The sequence below is a fragment of the Lathyrus oleraceus genome, chromosome 3, assembly GCF_024323335.1.
Source record: "Lathyrus oleraceus cultivar Zhongwan6 chromosome 3, CAAS_Psat_ZW6_1.0, whole genome shotgun sequence".
Lineage (NCBI taxonomy): Eukaryota > Viridiplantae > Streptophyta > Magnoliopsida > Fabales > Fabaceae > Lathyrus > Lathyrus oleraceus.
This window is the reverse complement of record NC_066581.1, coordinates 262,785,813-262,801,706: the sequence shown is the minus strand read 5'-3', so window position 1 is coordinate 262,801,706 and position 15,894 is coordinate 262,785,813. Positions and strand designations below refer to the sequence as shown.

Below are 15,894 nucleotides of genomic sequence, written 5' to 3'. Positions count from 1 at the left end.
CCATCGGGGATGAAGAATTAAAATCCAAACCCGTCCCAAACTGGTTCAGATATCCCGATCCCACAACTATCTATTTAGTAAAATTAATTTTTTAATAAAAATATTTATTTTTCTAAAATCAAATTACATTACAAATAATAAAATATCAAAAAGTTTCATGCATATATTTCAAATATGTAAAATAATATATGCAAATCAAAATATTAAAATATTAATCATATATTTAACATTTTAAATTATTAAAACTAAAATAGTAAAATATATAATAAAGGAAACGGGTCGGATTCAGGGTGGGTACTAGTGTCGCCATTATCCGACCCGTCCCCATATTTTATAATCGGAAAAAATCCAAACCCAATCAAAATAGATTTTTCCCATCAAATTCGGGACGGAGTCGAATGGATACCCACAAATATGAATTATGTTGTCATGCCTAAAATAGACTAATCATATTTATGTTTTTCTCTACGGAGAAAAGGAACCAAATCTCAACAAATATTTGGATGAAAGGACGCAACCTTCACCACTAGGGGTGGACAAGAACCGTTCACCCGACCAAATCCGCCGGTAACCGAAAAAGAAAACCGAAATGGGCGGGTTCAAACGGTCTACCGGGTCAGTGATTAAAATATAGCAGTTTCAATTGGGTTTATATGGGCGGGTCGGGTTCAAAATTCTGAACCGCGGATACCCTAACCCGCCCAATTGAGATACCCTCCTAGGGTATTCCAGCAGCCAAAGTTCATTCTGTTCTCTCACTCACACCCAATACCAGTAAGCATTTTTTGTTCTCTCACTCACAGCCGCACCTCCATGAAAATATTCTAGCTTCAATTCTCAACATCGTTCCACCACCATCATTCACCACCCACCACCTTCAACTCTCACCACTCACCGCCCAATTTTCAATCCACGCGCCGCTTTCGGTTTCCGCTGCTTCCACACCTCAGCTCATCTTCCAATGCTTCGTGGCTCGCCGCTCTTTTCCGCCAACACACTCACCGCTAATTTCGTTCCGGTATGTATTCAATCACCGTTCACCAACCTAGGTTTTTATATACGGTGGAGTATGAGGTTTTTCGGATGATGCTCGGAAACGCACCGTAACGTACCTATGAATTTCATGTGGTTGATTGATTTTTGGAGTTTTAAACGTAACTATTATTCAATTTGTTGAAGGTTTTTTTGAAAAGGGTATGGTTGGTTTTTTCTTTTTTTGGTGAGTGTTGTTGAGTGCTAGGTGTTTGATATATTGTCTGAGAGAGAAATTGAAAAATGGGATCTGGTAATGAAGTTCATTCTGTTGGTGAGTTTAGTTTAGATGCTAAGTGGATTATAGATCCTAAACAATTGTTTGTTGGTCCTAAGATTGGAGAAGGTGCTCATGCTAAAGTTTATGAAGGAAAGTAAGTCAAACTTGTGGTTTTAGTTTTTTCTTTTTTTAGTCAATTTTGGGTTTTGAGTTCTTTTTATCATGTAGATTGTTGTTATTTGAAAAAGAATGAGTTTTGGTGCAAAGTTTGTTTTGATTTGATTTCCAAGTCTAAATTTATATGCTTTCCTTTTTTTCTAAATTTATATCCAATTTAGTATTCATGGTTTGTACTTAGAGCATGTGTGGATTGACTTATTTAAGCTTTTTTTTTTACATAAGCACTTGTGAGACTTTTTGGAGAGTTTATGAAAATAGCTTCTAACATGTCCATAAGCTGAAATTTTAGCTTATTTTCATAATAAGTTATTTTTGGCTTATTTGCATAAGCTCTTTAGTATAGCTTTTAAAAGAAACTTACAACTTATATGAAAACCGTTTTACTTATTTTATGTTTAGTTATAGAAATGGCTACACACAAGCACTTAGGTGACTTAATCTGTTTGGAGAAATGCACATTATGCATCTGTCGGATAGGATTGTTTGCTGAGTTATTTGTTGGATTTGCTGATTGCAGATATAAAAATCAAAATATTGCAGTTAAAATTATCAACAAGGGAGAAACACCAGAAGAGATTTCAAGGAGAGAGGCTCGGTTTGGTAGAGAGGTTGCAATGCTATCGAAAGTTCAACACAAAAATTTAGTCAGGGTATTTTTTCACCCTTGGAAATCTAAGTAGATTTTTTCCTTTAATTAGAATTGACAAGAGACTAATGTTAATAACAGTTACTCTAATCATGCTGTTAGCGATTAATGGAAAAAAATGTCTCATTGTTTGATGCCAGTTTATCGGGGCCTGCAAAGAACCTGTGATGGTTATAGTAACTGAACTTCTATTAGGTGGAACATTACGTAAGTATCTCTTGAGTAAGTATCTCTGAATTGTTCTTTATTCTCTGCAGGTTGGTGTTGTTTCTGATTATGACTTGTCTAAAGCAGAAAACAAGTAAGAGCTTGCACCATTTATTGCTTTTTTTCATACTTTAAGTGCTTTTCTTAGGACCTTTCAAATTGTTTTTACAAATTATCTTGTTGAACTTATAATTAAAAGTAAATTATGTTGGTTAATAAGCTGAAGTAAGTTATCCAAACATTCTTAAGTCATTGTAGAAATTCAGTGCATTTCATTTTCAACTCAAATAGCTATCATCTATTTTCATGTTATTTTATCTGTTAATGACTTTTTTCAAATAGCCAATTTTTACTTGATTTCTATTTTAAATTTTGCAACCTGCTTTTCCTTCAATTATGTTGATTATGGCTCCGTCATTTTTCAGTGATGGGTCAGCCTAATCAAACTATACCTACTCAATCTGTCATGAATGAAGTTGGTTCAACAGCAACAACTGAAGTTGTTGGAGCAGAATTAGTTAATACCCAACCTACAAAGAAGAGGAAAGCTAGTGCAAGTGGTTCTAGGCAATCATCTGCTTGTTGGGAGCACTTTATTAGATTACCAGATGACTTAGTTGATACACCAACTGCAGCTTGTAAACACTGCGACAAAAAATACCTATGTGACCCTAGGACTCATGGCACCACCAACATGAACCATCACATTCTAAAATGTGCAAAGAAGCCTAGAACCATTGATCCCACCCAAACTATTCTGACATACCCCTCTGCAGAAGGATCTAGTTTGGGTCATGTTAGCTCCAAATTTGACAAGCAAGCTTGTAGAAAAGCTTTGTCAATTTTTGTGGTTCTAGATGAACAACCATTTAGTGCAGTTGAGGGGGAAGGTTTTAAGTACTATTCTAAAGTAATGCAGCCCCAGTTTACTCTCTCATCTAGGCGTACAGTAGCTAGAGACTGTTTTCAGCTACACTTGGATGAGAAACAAAAACTAAAAGCCTTCTTTAAGTCTGACTGCAATAGAGTAGCACTTACTACTGATTGTTGGACTTCTATCCAAAATTAAAACTACTTAACCCTTACGGCACACTTTGTGGATAACGAATGGAACTATCAAAAGAGAATTATAAGCTTCACAGTTATTCCAAACCACAAGGGTGATACGGTAGGTAGGAAGATTGAAGAGGTGTTAAGGGATTGGGGAATTAGGAATGTGTCTACCATAACTGTTGATAATGCAACTTCAAATGATGTAGCTGTAGCATATTTGCATAGAAAAATATCAACTATGAATGGGATGATGGGGGATGGAAAATGTTTTCATATGAGGTGCGCTGCTCACATATTGAATTTGGTGGTAAATGAGGGTTTGAAAGATAAGCATTTGTCTATTACTAATGTTAGGGATGCTGTTAGATTTGTCAAGTCCTCACCTCATAGGGCAGCCAAGTTTAAAGAGTGCATTGAATTTGCTGGAATAACTTGTAAAAAACTAGTATGTCTCGATGTTTCAACTCGTTGGAACGCGACATATTTGATGCTTGAGGCTGCAGAGAAGTTTCAAGCTGCTTTTGATAAGCATGAGTATGAAGAGTCGAGCTATAGGGAGTTCTTTGGAAAAGGTAGTCCTCCTAGTAGTGATGATTGGGACATTGTTAGAGCTTTCATCTCTTTTTTAAAGTTATTCTATGAAGCAACTAATGTTTTTTCCACCTCTCAAAGTGTGAGTTTGCATAGTGTTTTTCACCAAGTGTCTGCGATGTATTGTGAGCTGAAGCAAGCTACTATGAACTTGAATGGTGTTTTTGCAAGTGTGGGTGGGGACATGATGGAAAAGTATAATAGATATTGGGGGTGTGCTACTAAGATGAACAAGTTGATTTATTTTGGAATCATTTTGGATCCAAGATACAAGTTGAGTTATATTTAGTGGACTTTTAAGGATATGTATGGAGTCGGATCTGTGTTTGCTACCGGGTTGATCAAATCTATAAAAGAGAGCTTACAAAAATTGTATGATTGGTATAAGCAAGCTTATGACCAAAATCATAATAGACAACCTCTTGGTAATGGTGAAAACAATGTTTCCAATGATGAAACAACAGCTGGTCGTCCTTCACTAATGGCTAGAGCCGATGCTTTTGAGCAACATTTAGAGGAATAAGACTCGATTGATCAACAAAATGAGCTTGAGGGTTTTTACTCTAGTAAGTGTGTCAAAAGGGATCCTAAATTTGACCTTCTTGTGTGGTGGAAACACAATTCAACACAATATCCTATTTTATCTACAATAGCTAAAGATATTTTTGCCACACCAGTGTCTACGGTTGCATCAGAAAGTGCCTTTAGTACGGGAGGGAGAGTCTTAGAAACTTATAGGAGCTCCCTAAACCCTGAAATGGCAGAGGCATTAATTTGCACCCAGAATTGGTTAAAGCCGTCTTTTACCTATTTCAAAGACTTGAACCTCATGGAAGATTTTGAGCTTTCCGAAGATATTATAGCAGGTAAAATTATTTTTAAAAATGTTATATCTTTATTTCATAATTGTTATATATTTCTAAAAAAATGTTTATTTCATTATTTTAGAATTTGAAGAAATTTCTTCTACAATAAGAAGAGGATCTTTACCGTCTCAGCCACAACCTTCTGGTTGTGCTTGAAAAATATGGAGGTATATTTACTTTATTAATTTGATTTATTTATTACTTTATTCCTTTTTAAAGCTTAATATTTTTCTTGTTTAATTTTTCAGTTCAACTATGTTTTTTGAAGTCATATGTGACTTATATTTTGTGACTACTCAATGGTCAAATAATATATATTTTGTCCTGTGGATTTTGGAGATATTCAAGCTAGCCAAATTTTGGTATGCATCAAACAATATATTATTGTATTAATTATCTATGTGGTTTTTTAGTTGGATTTACTACTAATTAATTATGAATTGAAGTTGGTAATGTCATGGTCGGTTGTCCATTAGTTATATGAAGTATTGCTAATTGTGTCAATAGAACATTTTGAGGCCATGCAGGAACAATTTAGAGCTAAGACATTTTTGATATATGTAGAACCTGTGTTTAGCAAAACAGGAGAAACAATTGGAGTAAACTATATGGGAATGGAAATAACAGATCAGGTAAAAAATTGTTGTTTTGGTTTTTGAAAGTACTTAATTAAGATCTTATTCTTCTTGTGAAGAGAATATTCATAATATTGAAAAAAATGCAGGTGAGAAAAAGAGAAAGAATGGCTAAGCTAAGGGAAGAAATTGCAGTTCAGAAAGCTAAGGAAACATAACTTAATAAAACCATTCACATTACAGGTTCGCTTAGTCATTCACGCCAAAACTTTTTTTTTTGTTCTTAATGCTGTTGAAGGGTGCTTAATTCTCTTTTGGTTGCTGCACATTTGTTTACTCATACTGCTGTCATTCTGGATGACGTTGCAAAGATTGCTGATTTCGATCTGTCGAATCAAGCCCCTGATGCAGCAACGCGTCTTCATTCTACCTGTGTTCTTGGAACCTTTGGTTATCATGCTCCAGAGTAAGTTATTTCTGAATGCCTAACTAATTTGTTTGTTTTTCTCAATGAGTATTAATTTGACTCCAAGTTGGTTTTTAAGGACTAACAATGACTTGATTTTTTTGTATGACAGATATGCAATGATCGGAAACCTCTCTTCAAAGAGTGATGTTTACAGTTTTGGAGTCATACTGTTGGAACTCTTAACCGGGCGTAAACCTGTTGATCATACACTGCCCCGAGGACAACAAAGCCTTGTGACATGGGTATGCTATCATTTTCTCTCTCTTTCTGTTAATGCCATAATGTCACCGTAAAAATCTTTACACTGTCGAATAATCATAATCATAAGATTATAAAAAACGTCTGACGTTAGTCATAGAAAGTTCTAAAATTAGACATATGATTTGTCGTGGTATATTGATATTGTAACGCTTTTTACACCGATCGACAGTGATTGGATTTTACACAATGTGATTGTTTGTTGATTGGATTTTATCAGGCAGCACCGAGGCTTAGTGAAGATAAGGTGAAGTAGTGTGTTGATGTTAGACTAAAGGGAGAGTACCCTTCCAAAGCAGTTGCCAAGGTAATTAAGTTTGTTATATTTTCAAGATGTAGATGAAATGTTGCTATTTAATGTAATTAACTTCATATTATGTAGTTTTCATTAATATGTTTCACTTGTTGTATTTTTGTAAAAGATGGCTGCTATTGCTGCACTCTGTGTTCAATATGAAGCCGAGTTTCGACCAAATATGAGCATCATCGTCAAAGCTTTACAGCCTCTAATGAATAATACATGTTCTGGCTTATCTTTTTGGGGTATTTCTCCATTACCAATTTAGTGGAAATTTCTCTAGGTTATGGCTGAAAATCTATCAGAAGAAGAGATTAAAGGTCTCAAGGCAATGTTTGCAAACATGGACACTGATGGTAGTGGCACCATCACCTATGAAGAATTGAAGACAGGTTTGGCTTGAATTGGATCAAGACTGTCCGAGACTGAAGTGAAGCAACTTATGGAAGCTGTAAGTCGTTACAAATCCGTTACAAAAGCATAACTAGTTGAACGCATGACTATTATCTTAAACTCAACAAGAATTGTCTTACTTGTGAGTGGAAATATGTTGCTTTCTAATGGAGAAGACCAGACTCAGCTGCTGCCTTCAGAAACTGAAACTCAAGTTTCAAACTCTGATTCAGTTGAAGGGTTATTACCGGTTTCAAAAGTTTACAATGAGACATCTGAATGAACCAACCATGTGCAGATGTAATATAGACAATCAACTGTTTGATATACTTTCAAAAGTTCTCTTGTTTCTCATGTATTTTGAGTTTTTGTATATGATACAGTGGTTGTAATTTATTAATTTCTTTTTAAGGTCTGTGTGGAAGTAGCATAACAGTTGTTATTTTGGATTGAAGTTTTTGATACTTTGAATTGATTTTGAATCTAAATTATAGTAATTTGTAGCTCAAAATATTATCAAAATGTATTATTGGGCTCAAAATAATATCAACCAAATAAAACCGATTAAACCGATTGCATAACCCGCAACCCGTCATAACCCAACCCGTCCAAACCGATTACAAAAATGGGCGAAAATAGGCTTATATGGCTTAACCGCGGCTTGGGATGGGTGAGGCTTTTGGGCCCGAAACCGCCCAACCCGGCCCGTTGTCCAGCCCTACCACTATACAATTAAGACTTTATTAAATGTTTGACAAATCAAATCATATTATAAAATTTTAAAAATAATATATATATATATATATATATATATATATATATATATATATATATATATATATATATGTATAAAGTTCGGTTAAAATGTTGGACTAAGTAAACCATAACCGGTAAGTCTTATCGATTTTATCTCCAATTTAAGTTTTAAAACATTATCCGAAATTTAATTAATCCAAATTTTTTCTTTATTATAAAACAAGGTTGCAACTAAACCAAGCCAAATAAAATAAAATATGGATGTAATATTATTTAAAAAAGGGGTGCAATTAGTAAACCCCTACGTTACGTGAGAAATTAACTCTCTCACACAACCCTCGCTTCGCTGCCTTCAAGCAGCAGTAGTGATCAGCACGAAGAAACAGCCCTCACAAGTCACAACACATTGAAAACCACCGTAACCAACCATATACTAACCACCCTCTGCTTCTTCAGTTATTACTCATCCGTTATTTTTTCCCCTTATCTCTCTCTTTGATGGCCGGAATCCGTTTGCAACCGGAGGACTCCGACGTCTCGCAGCAAGCGCGAGCTGTTGCCCTCTCCGCCGTCGATCTGGTCTCCGACGACGACCGCTCCATCGCCGCTGACTCATGGTCCATCAAGAGCGAGTATGGAAGCACTCTCGACGATGATCAGCGCCATGCTGATGCCGCCGAAGCTCTCTCCAACGCCAACCTCCGTGCAACCTCAGACTATAGGTTCTATTCCTCCTCACCTCTCTTCATCTCTCTGTCTTTTAACTTTGAACGAGTAAAGGTAAATAAAACGAGATTGTATCAAATGAATTGAAATTTGCGTTTCGTCAATTGCTAATTTGTGAAGCATGACTGAGTCAATTTCCGATTCGTTGATTGATTGCATTTCTCGCTATTTTTTTTATGTTGTTGTTGTTTTTAATCTTATGAGATCGCGAATTCCTAAATATGCTTAGGCTGAGAGTGCAAACCGTTAACATTACTATGATTAGGTTTTTGGATTTTAGTTTTAGGAGAAGCAAGGTGTAGTACATAGTTAAGATCTGGTTTATTTGGTTGCTCGCATTTCCAAAATTTACTGAGGTTAAGGTGGTTTATATTTGAAGTTGACTGGTAATGTATGGATCTGAGTTGTAGACGTGTGAATTTTGGAATTTAGAATTTGCTTTGGGGATTGACAATCGGGAACTTGTATTTCTATGCTGGAACTTGTGAAATGAGTTGAATGAATGAATCTGAATCATTATACTTAAAATTTTTGTGTGTGCAGTTCTGACAAAGATGAACCTGACTCTGAAGCAGTTTCATCAATGCTGGGATTTCAGAGTTACTGGGATGCTGCATATACAGATGAGCTTACAAATTTTCGTGAACATGGTCATGCTGGTGAAGTTTGGTAAATTTATTTTCGTGAACACATGCGTGATTTATATGGTTTTTTGTGCAGAGATTTTCTTTGATTTTAAGTTATCAAATGTTTTACTGATATTAATCTAATTCTATATCATCTATTTGTATTTGTAGTCAGTTTTTTTCCTTCGAAAAACATGTTTTCAGCAATTTGGGCTTAGAATATTCAAATCAAAACATTTCTGCTTTTAATCTTCAGTTATTAGGTGAATTTACGGACTAGAAACAATACTTGATGGTGGGTAATGATTAGTTTTGTAGGCATTTCTTGGAGAGTATTATTAATTCATATTATTATTTTGATATGATTTGATTATTTAAACATAAACAAATGGTCGGATTAGACTTCTAAAAATAAGAAACTATTCGAGCTTCTATTTGATGAACTTTTCAGAATCAGGATTTCTTCATTGCTTATTTTGCTTTCCTAGCTTGTTGTACTCGTTATTCAGTTTCCCATCGAAGGTACTCCCCCTTAATTAAATGATTACTATACACTTTTCTACCTTTCAACATGAAGTAATGTTGGAAGAATAAAAAGGATTATGCAAAGCTTTAGAATGTACGCTGGCTTCCTTGCTTTTCCTAGATCAGAAACTTAGTTTGATCAGTGTGGTACCATTTAAACATTCCTATTATTATCTATGGAGTTGATACTCAGTTTGAGGCCGTGTTATTAATAGCGGATTGCCATGACAGAAATTCGATATGAGAAATATCAGATCTCCAGAAAATAGCAGATAGCATAGCAGATGCCACAGCGCGTTGAAACATAAATAAATTTAGTAATTGACATGAAACTCAAAATTTCAATATTTCAAACAACTAATAAAGCATAAAGCATAGTTGCATACACTGTGCGGATTACCTTCTTTTTATTTTGAGCCAGTGAATTATGTCTTTACCTAAGTACTGGTAGTGAAGTCTCATTGCTTTAGGTATTATGTATAATGCCAGTAATCGACTCACCACTTCATATATGGTAATTTTTTAATGTTTTTTTAAAGTTTGGCCACTGCTAAAACATACAACTCCGCTATTCATTATGTACCGGTATAACCGATATATGAAAACGCGCCTCTATACTGCAAATAGCGGAGACGACATATCGTATCAGCTATACCGGTTTTTTAACAACACTGGTTTGAGGAGAATGCAAACTTCAGGTTGACATTAAGATTTCAGGGTTTTAAAACGCCGCATTGCTTTATATAATGTTTAGACCTCTTCAATTCCTTTTAGAAGTCAGTCCATGTATTGGATCTTTTATGGAAAAGTGAGGTAAATATATTGTGACGCGGTAAGAATAATTTTCTGTATAAGAGATGTCAAATGAACATTTTATATTGATGATGATGAACCTTGACGATTTGTGAAATTGTTGGAAATGGTACATTCTTAATATTTTCATTGAAAATTGTTCAGCTGTTACATTTTGTGCTGTTAATTTTCATCTTTGTAGGTTCGGCGATGATGTGATGGAGGTAGTTGCATCTTGGACAAAGACATTGTGCATTGACATTTCTCAAGGTCGCATTCCAAATCATGTTGACGATGTTAAGGAGGAAACTGGTGAGCTAGGTGATAAACTTTTGTCTAGTTGGAATGTACTTGACATTGGGACTGGCAATGGTTTGCTTCTCCAAGAATTAGCTAAACAAGGGTATGGTTTCACTTTTTATCCATGTTAATTGTTTGTAATATACTGTGTAAATATTAAAAAATTATACTTAACTATAATCCATTGTTTCACTTATCCAATTTCTGTCCAACATTATCTCCCACTCCCTGTCTCTCACAACAACTACAAAAAATGTGTCAATTCTCATTCAATTTGCACCAAACCTATATATGTGCATACTTCAAATAAAATTGAAGGATAACTTCAGTGTGGAAAAAGTGATAAATGATTTATATCAAATAACTTTTAAAATATATGGAAGTTTTAATTAATTAAGGGAATTAGCATATTAGCTCATGGTTGTGCATACCAGTAATAAATGATTTATATCAAACAACTTATAAAATATATATTAATTACTTAAGGGAATTAGCATAAGCTCATGGTTGTGCATACCAGTGAAGCTATGAGCCTACAAAGTTGGGAATTTTCTACTTAAAAAGAGTTCAGGCATGTTTATTTTTTAATAAAAAAATAAATCATTAAAAATGGAAATGTTGGAACATGTAATTTTCTGGCTAACAATTAGACTTAATGCCCTTCCATTTCCCCCCTCAATTTATACCGTTAAATTTACTGGAGCACCTACAACTTGCAGGTGCCAGATTGCTTATACATCAAATTATGCTCTACTGACAAGTTATTAAAGCTCAGATTATCGGGGCATTTTCCATAGAAGACATTGAATGGAAAATATATAAACTTGGGCATAAAAACGTAGTTTCGGAAAAAGAGGAAATCATGTTTGGCGGCTTCTCCCTGGTTGCTTACATCCAAAATTTCCCCAGAATTTTACTCAAATTAATTTCCAATTTCAAAATTTTTACTGATACCTATTTCTCTTGCTCGCATGGCGTTAGTATAGAAAAATAAAGAAATGAAGACACAAAGAACTACTGAAAGAAAGGCTGCATATATATAACTTTATTGTTTTTCTAGGAATGGAACTGCCCTTTGTTCAGTCTTTAAATCTTGCATATTTTGAATATTGATTGTGGAGAGATATTTGCATTTATTTTTTTATAGTATTACAAACACCTTATTGAGCAAACTTTTGGTATCTTCTCAGGTTCTCTGATTTAACTGGAACTGATTATAGTGAACGGGGCATCAACCTTGCCCAAAGCCTTGCTAACCGTGATGGGTTTCCCAACATCAAATTTTTGGTATGTTCAACTTTCAGAGTCTGTGCACACGTGTATGCTCTTGCCTGTGTTAAATACATAATTTTGTCTCTTTTCTTCTCATGTAGCTTAAAGGCAGGAGGTTGCCCGTATCTAAGCTCGAGTAGCAGCATGTTAGACATGATGTTGTAAATGTGCTTTGCTTTGTTAAAATGTTTTATCCACCTTTTTTTTTTTTGCGGCGAGACTCGAATTAATGCTAGATCACCTCACGTTTTTGGTTATATTTGATTAAAGCAGAACTCTCGAATCTTCAACAAGTTTTTGGTTATATTTGATTAAAGCAGAACTCTCGAATCTTCAACAAGTTTTCTTATGTATGTCAATTAACTTGGGATAAGATCAAGCAATTGACATATATTTAGTACAAAAGTCATGGCCTTTTGTATGGGAATCTTTTTTACATTAATCTCATTTTCCATTTATGTTTTATGTTTTGCTCTTTTGTTTAGGAGGATTAGTTCTTGATCTTTTTAATTCTCTCTTTTTCTCAATAAGCTGTTTCTTCTTTGAGTGAGTGTAGTAGATTTACGCTTTTTTCTCACTTTCATATTCATTCATGCTGAACAACCCTGTGTAAATAAGAAAACGAATCTGAGTTTATGAACTAAAGTTTGTGTTTGCAGTAATCATATGACCAACCTCGATGCCCCTTTAGGAATATTCTTATCAATCTTTATTGAGTATAGTAACTTCTGGTTGCAAGTAACATAATTATCTCACCTGCATCATGGGATTTTCAGCATTGTCAGGCATGATGCAACCTGATACATCTCAGGCTACCTGTCCTAGGCTCAAAATGGGCATTGCCTCAAATGTGATGTGAATGAATCATGTGATTTTCATAACACTTTCTGAACTTCTATTTTACATTGGAGTTTATTATATGAATTGCTTGGAAATTGCAATAAAAGAGAAATGAATTCATATTGTGTTTGACATCGTTTTAACTCTTAAATGGAAGCCTTTTTTTTCTTTATCACCTTTTCCCCCTGTTTCGTAGTATATGACTACTTGCATTCATTATTAGCCTTTAACTTGTTAGGCATGCCCTATTTTGTATGCAATACATATCTATCCTTACGTTATTGCAACATCTAACAGAGATACATTGATTTAACTGTTTAAAGGTTGATGATGTCCTTGAAACTAAGTTGGAACAAGTGTTTCAACTTGTCATGGATAAAGGGACACTTGATGCTATTGGATTGCATCCTGATGGTCCTGTCAAGAGGTAAGAGAAAGTACTATCTTATCCATGGTTCTGTCATAATTCTATCGGATGATGTTATTTGGTTTTGTAAACCCATGTTACACATTTCTTTCCCACTCGCTACTTTGTTCTCCATATAATCTTCTGCTGGTTGCTTTCTTATTTTCAGAATGATGTATTGGGATTCTGTTTCAAGTCTGGTTGCTTCTGGTGGAATACTTGTAAGTACTTTTGAACTTGTTCTTGTCCAAGGTTAATATTAGATTTAGTCATTAAAAACAATGTTGGATTGCCCATGCTTTAATTATCTACCAAATAGTTGGCACTCGTGTCATGAATTTTGCATATTACAAAGTGGGAGTCCTTTGTTCTTTGCAGTAGAAGTTGTGGTTATTTTATTTTATGCCGTTAATTGATTATTGATGCTTATGCACTTGCCATCTTTCTCCCGTGCCGTGTTCATGACACTTGCTATCCTTTCTGACTTTCCTTTGTATTATGTAATGTAAGGTGATCACATCTTGCAACAGTACGAAGGATGAGTTAGTACAAGAAGTGGAAAGTTTCAACCAAAGAAAAAATGCTATCGCCCTGGAACTTGAGGTAGCCAAGGATGATGAATCATGCAGAGAACCTCTATTTCGATATGTTAATCATGTCCGTACATATCCAACATTCATGTTTGGTGGATCTGTAGGCTCCCGCGTTGCCACAGTGGCATTCCTTCGGAAGTGAAGCCTGCCCTTTTACCCTCATGATTTTAGGTGTCTTTGGTGAATGGTTTGATGATTTGTGTAGTTAGACACATGTGTTGAGCTTCTGGTGATATGTTAGTGTCGAATAGTAAATATTTTTCTTATTTATGTGGCAGTGAATTTTCCTCCCCTTTTGTTTGGGTGAATAGTTGTAATGATCAATTTCCTTAACAAATGGAGTCAAGGGAAAAGGACAGTTAGTTCAGTGAGGCAAAATATTATTTCACTCGAGTTTTTTTGTGTGGCAGTAATTACAAATTTACAATGTGCTTATCTTTTTAAACAAATTGGAGTTCTCCGAGTTGGTTGATGTACTAGATGAAATGCATCTCACCTTAAATCAGATAGCTTAAGTGACGGGTTAGCACTGCCAACTATAGATCAACTGGGTTGAGTTGGCTGATAGATAGTGTACTAACCACTAGGATTTAAAAATAAAGTGAACATTATAAAAATTTAATTTTCTTGTTGATATCCAAATTATGATGTGTGTATTCGCTAAAAGTATAATAGATGACAATTCCTAGTTGTGTAGAGTTGTTTGAGAGTTTTAGGATTGTTATGTACACTGGTGTTTTATAAGTCAATTAAATGTGCTTTTCAATCTTAGGGTTGAGGTATTAATAAGAGTCTCTTGGATTTGGATCTTAGATTCCAAGTAATAGCACCACTATCTTTTAGGAGTGTGGGAAATGAGTGATTATTCTCAAATTTAATCGGAGAATACGTCCCTTATCTTTGACAACCGCCTATAATGTTAATGGGTGTGGACATTTCGCTCCACATGTTTTCGCAACTGGGTGAGTAACCTAGTTAAAGGGAGATAGTTTAAGATGACAAATGCTCGTTAGTATAAATCAGCGCATATTGGAATCAAAGGGCGACAAGTAGCCATGCTTTGGGTGATGGGTGTATAACACTTGTTCTTGGTGAATATTGCACTGTCTCATGAGTATTCCTTGTTAAGGACAAATTGATTTAGTATTTAGTATTATACCCATTTGCGAAGTTTCAAGTGAAGTTCCTTAGACGAGACTTTAAGTTGAGTCTCTTAAGTGAAACTTTAAGTTGAAGCCCTCAAGAGAGATTTTAAGTCGAGTCCCTAAAAAAAGACTTTAAGTTGAGTCTCTCCTAAGAGATTTTAAGTTAAGTCTCTCATGAGAGACTTTAAGTTGAGTCCCTCAGGGGACACTTTAAGTTGAGTCCCTCATGTGAGACTTTAAGTTGATCCTCTCTGGAGAGACTTTAAGTTAAGTCTCTCAGGTGAGACTTTAAGTTGATTTCCTTAGGTACAAATTTTAGTTGAGCTTCCGGACGAGACTTTAAGTTAAGTTTCTAAGGAGAGACTTTAATTTAATTCCCTTTGAAGAGACTTTAAGTGAGTCTTCTAGGAGAGAGTTTAAGTTGAATCTTTCAGGAGAAACTCTAATTTGAGTCCCTCAGGCGAGATTTTAAAAGTCCCTCATCCGAGACTTTAAGCTGAGTCACTAAGGCGAGACTTTAAGTTAAGTATTCCAGATGATACTGTAAGTTAATTCACTCAGGCGAGACTTTAAGTTGAGTTCTTCTAGAGAGACTTTAAGCTGAGTCGCTAGAAGAGAATTTAAGTTGAGTCCCTTAGGAGAGAGTTTAAGTTGAATCCCTAAGGAGTGACTTTAAATTGATTCTCTATGGCGAAAATTTAAATTGAGTTTCTTAGGCGAGACAGTTAGTTGAGTCCCCCTGGCGGGACTTTAAGTTGAGTCCTCCAGATAAGACTTTGAGTTGAGTCTCTCAAGCAAGAATTTAAGCCGAGTCCTTCTGGAGAGACTTTAAATTGAGTCTCTTAAGCGAGACTTGAAGTTGACTTCCTCATGCGATACTTTAAGCTGAATCGCTCAGGTGAGACTTTAGGTTGAACACCTCGGGAGAAAATTTATGTTGAGTCCCTTAGGTGAGATTTTAAATTGATTTATTCAAGCAAAACTTTAAGTTGAGTTTCCCAGTCGAGACTTTAAGTCGAGTTTCTAATGCAAGATTTTAAATTGAATCCCTCTAGGGATACTTTAAGTTAAGTCCCCTAGGCGAGAGCTCAAGTGAAATTCCTCAGGAAATACTTTAAGTTAGTC

The 15,894-nt window shown here is 35.1% G+C and overlaps 3 protein-coding genes, 1 long non-coding RNA gene and 1 pseudogene across 4 annotated transcripts; all 5 read left to right on the top strand.

The window, feature by feature from the left end:
• Window positions 1–1,154: 1,154 nt before the first annotated feature.
• On the top strand, window positions 1,155–2,365 carry LOC127126818 (serine/threonine-protein kinase STY13). Its single transcript, XM_051055814.1, has 3 exons — window positions 1,155–1,406; window positions 1,950–2,082; window positions 2,219–2,365. The coding sequence occupies exons 1-3, from the start codon at window positions 1,276–1,278 to the stop codon at window positions 2,312–2,314; spliced, it is 360 nt and encodes a 119-aa protein (XP_050911771.1). The 5' UTR covers window positions 1,155–1,275; the 3' UTR covers window positions 2,315–2,365.
• A 347-nt stretch (window positions 2,366–2,712) lies between these two features.
• On the top strand, window positions 2,713–4,218 carry LOC127130749 (zinc finger BED domain-containing protein RICESLEEPER 2-like). The gene is made up of 2 exons (XM_051059715.1): window positions 2,713–3,331; window positions 3,428–4,218. Exons 1-2 carry the CDS (start codon window positions 2,713–2,715, stop codon window positions 4,216–4,218), a joined length of 1,410 nt encoding a protein of 469 aa, XP_050915672.1.
• Window positions 4,219–4,903: 685 nt separating this feature from the next.
• Window positions 4,904–5,613, top strand: LOC127129148 (uncharacterized). Its single transcript, XR_007806196.1, has 4 exons — window positions 4,904–4,962; window positions 5,044–5,157; window positions 5,360–5,427; window positions 5,520–5,613. It is a non-coding gene; the product is annotated as an uncharacterized LOC127129148 (long non-coding RNA).
• Window positions 5,614–5,684: 71 nt separating this feature from the next.
• Window positions 5,685–6,663, top strand: LOC127130748 (receptor-like cytoplasmic kinase 1; annotated as a pseudogene).
• Window positions 6,664–7,807: 1,144 nt separating this feature from the next.
• LOC127126817 (uncharacterized) lies at window positions 7,808–14,017 on the top strand. Its single transcript, XM_051055813.1, has 7 exons — window positions 7,808–8,266; window positions 8,814–8,939; window positions 10,416–10,616; window positions 11,704–11,800; window positions 12,949–13,052; window positions 13,201–13,252; window positions 13,542–14,017. Exons 1-7 carry the CDS (start codon window positions 8,043–8,045, stop codon window positions 13,764–13,766), a joined length of 1,029 nt encoding a protein of 342 aa, XP_050911770.1. The 5' UTR covers window positions 7,808–8,042; the 3' UTR covers window positions 13,767–14,017.
• The last annotated feature ends 1,877 nt before the right edge of the window (window positions 14,018–15,894 follow it).

Coding starts and splice junctions, on each gene's coding strand:
- LOC127126818 (XM_051055814.1), top strand. CDS start 1,276: ATGGGATCTGGTAATGAAGTTCATTCTGTTGGTGAGTTTAGTTTAGAT. Junction 1,407..1,949: donor GCTAAAGTTTATGAAGGAAA/GTAAGTCAAACT, acceptor TGCTGATTGCAG/ATATAAAAATCAAAATATTG. Junction 2,083..2,218: donor AACACAAAAATTTAGTCAGG/GTATTTTTTCAC, acceptor GTTTGATGCCAG/TTTATCGGGGCCTGCAAAGA.
- LOC127130749 (XM_051059715.1), top strand. CDS start 2,713: ATGGGTCAGCCTAATCAAACTATACCTACTCAATCTGTCATGAATGAA. Junction 3,332..3,427: donor AGTAGCACTTACTACTGATT/GTTGGACTTCTA, acceptor TAAGCTTCACAG/TTATTCCAAACCACAAGGGT.
- LOC127126817 (XM_051055813.1), top strand. CDS start 8,043: ATGGCCGGAATCCGTTTGCAACCGGAGGACTCCGACGTCTCGCAGCAA. Junction 13,053..13,200: donor CCTGATGGTCCTGTCAAGAG/GTAAGAGAAAGT, acceptor TCTTATTTTCAG/AATGATGTATTGGGATTCTG. Junction 13,253..13,541: donor TTGCTTCTGGTGGAATACTT/GTAAGTACTTTT, acceptor ATGTAATGTAAG/GTGATCACATCTTGCAACAG.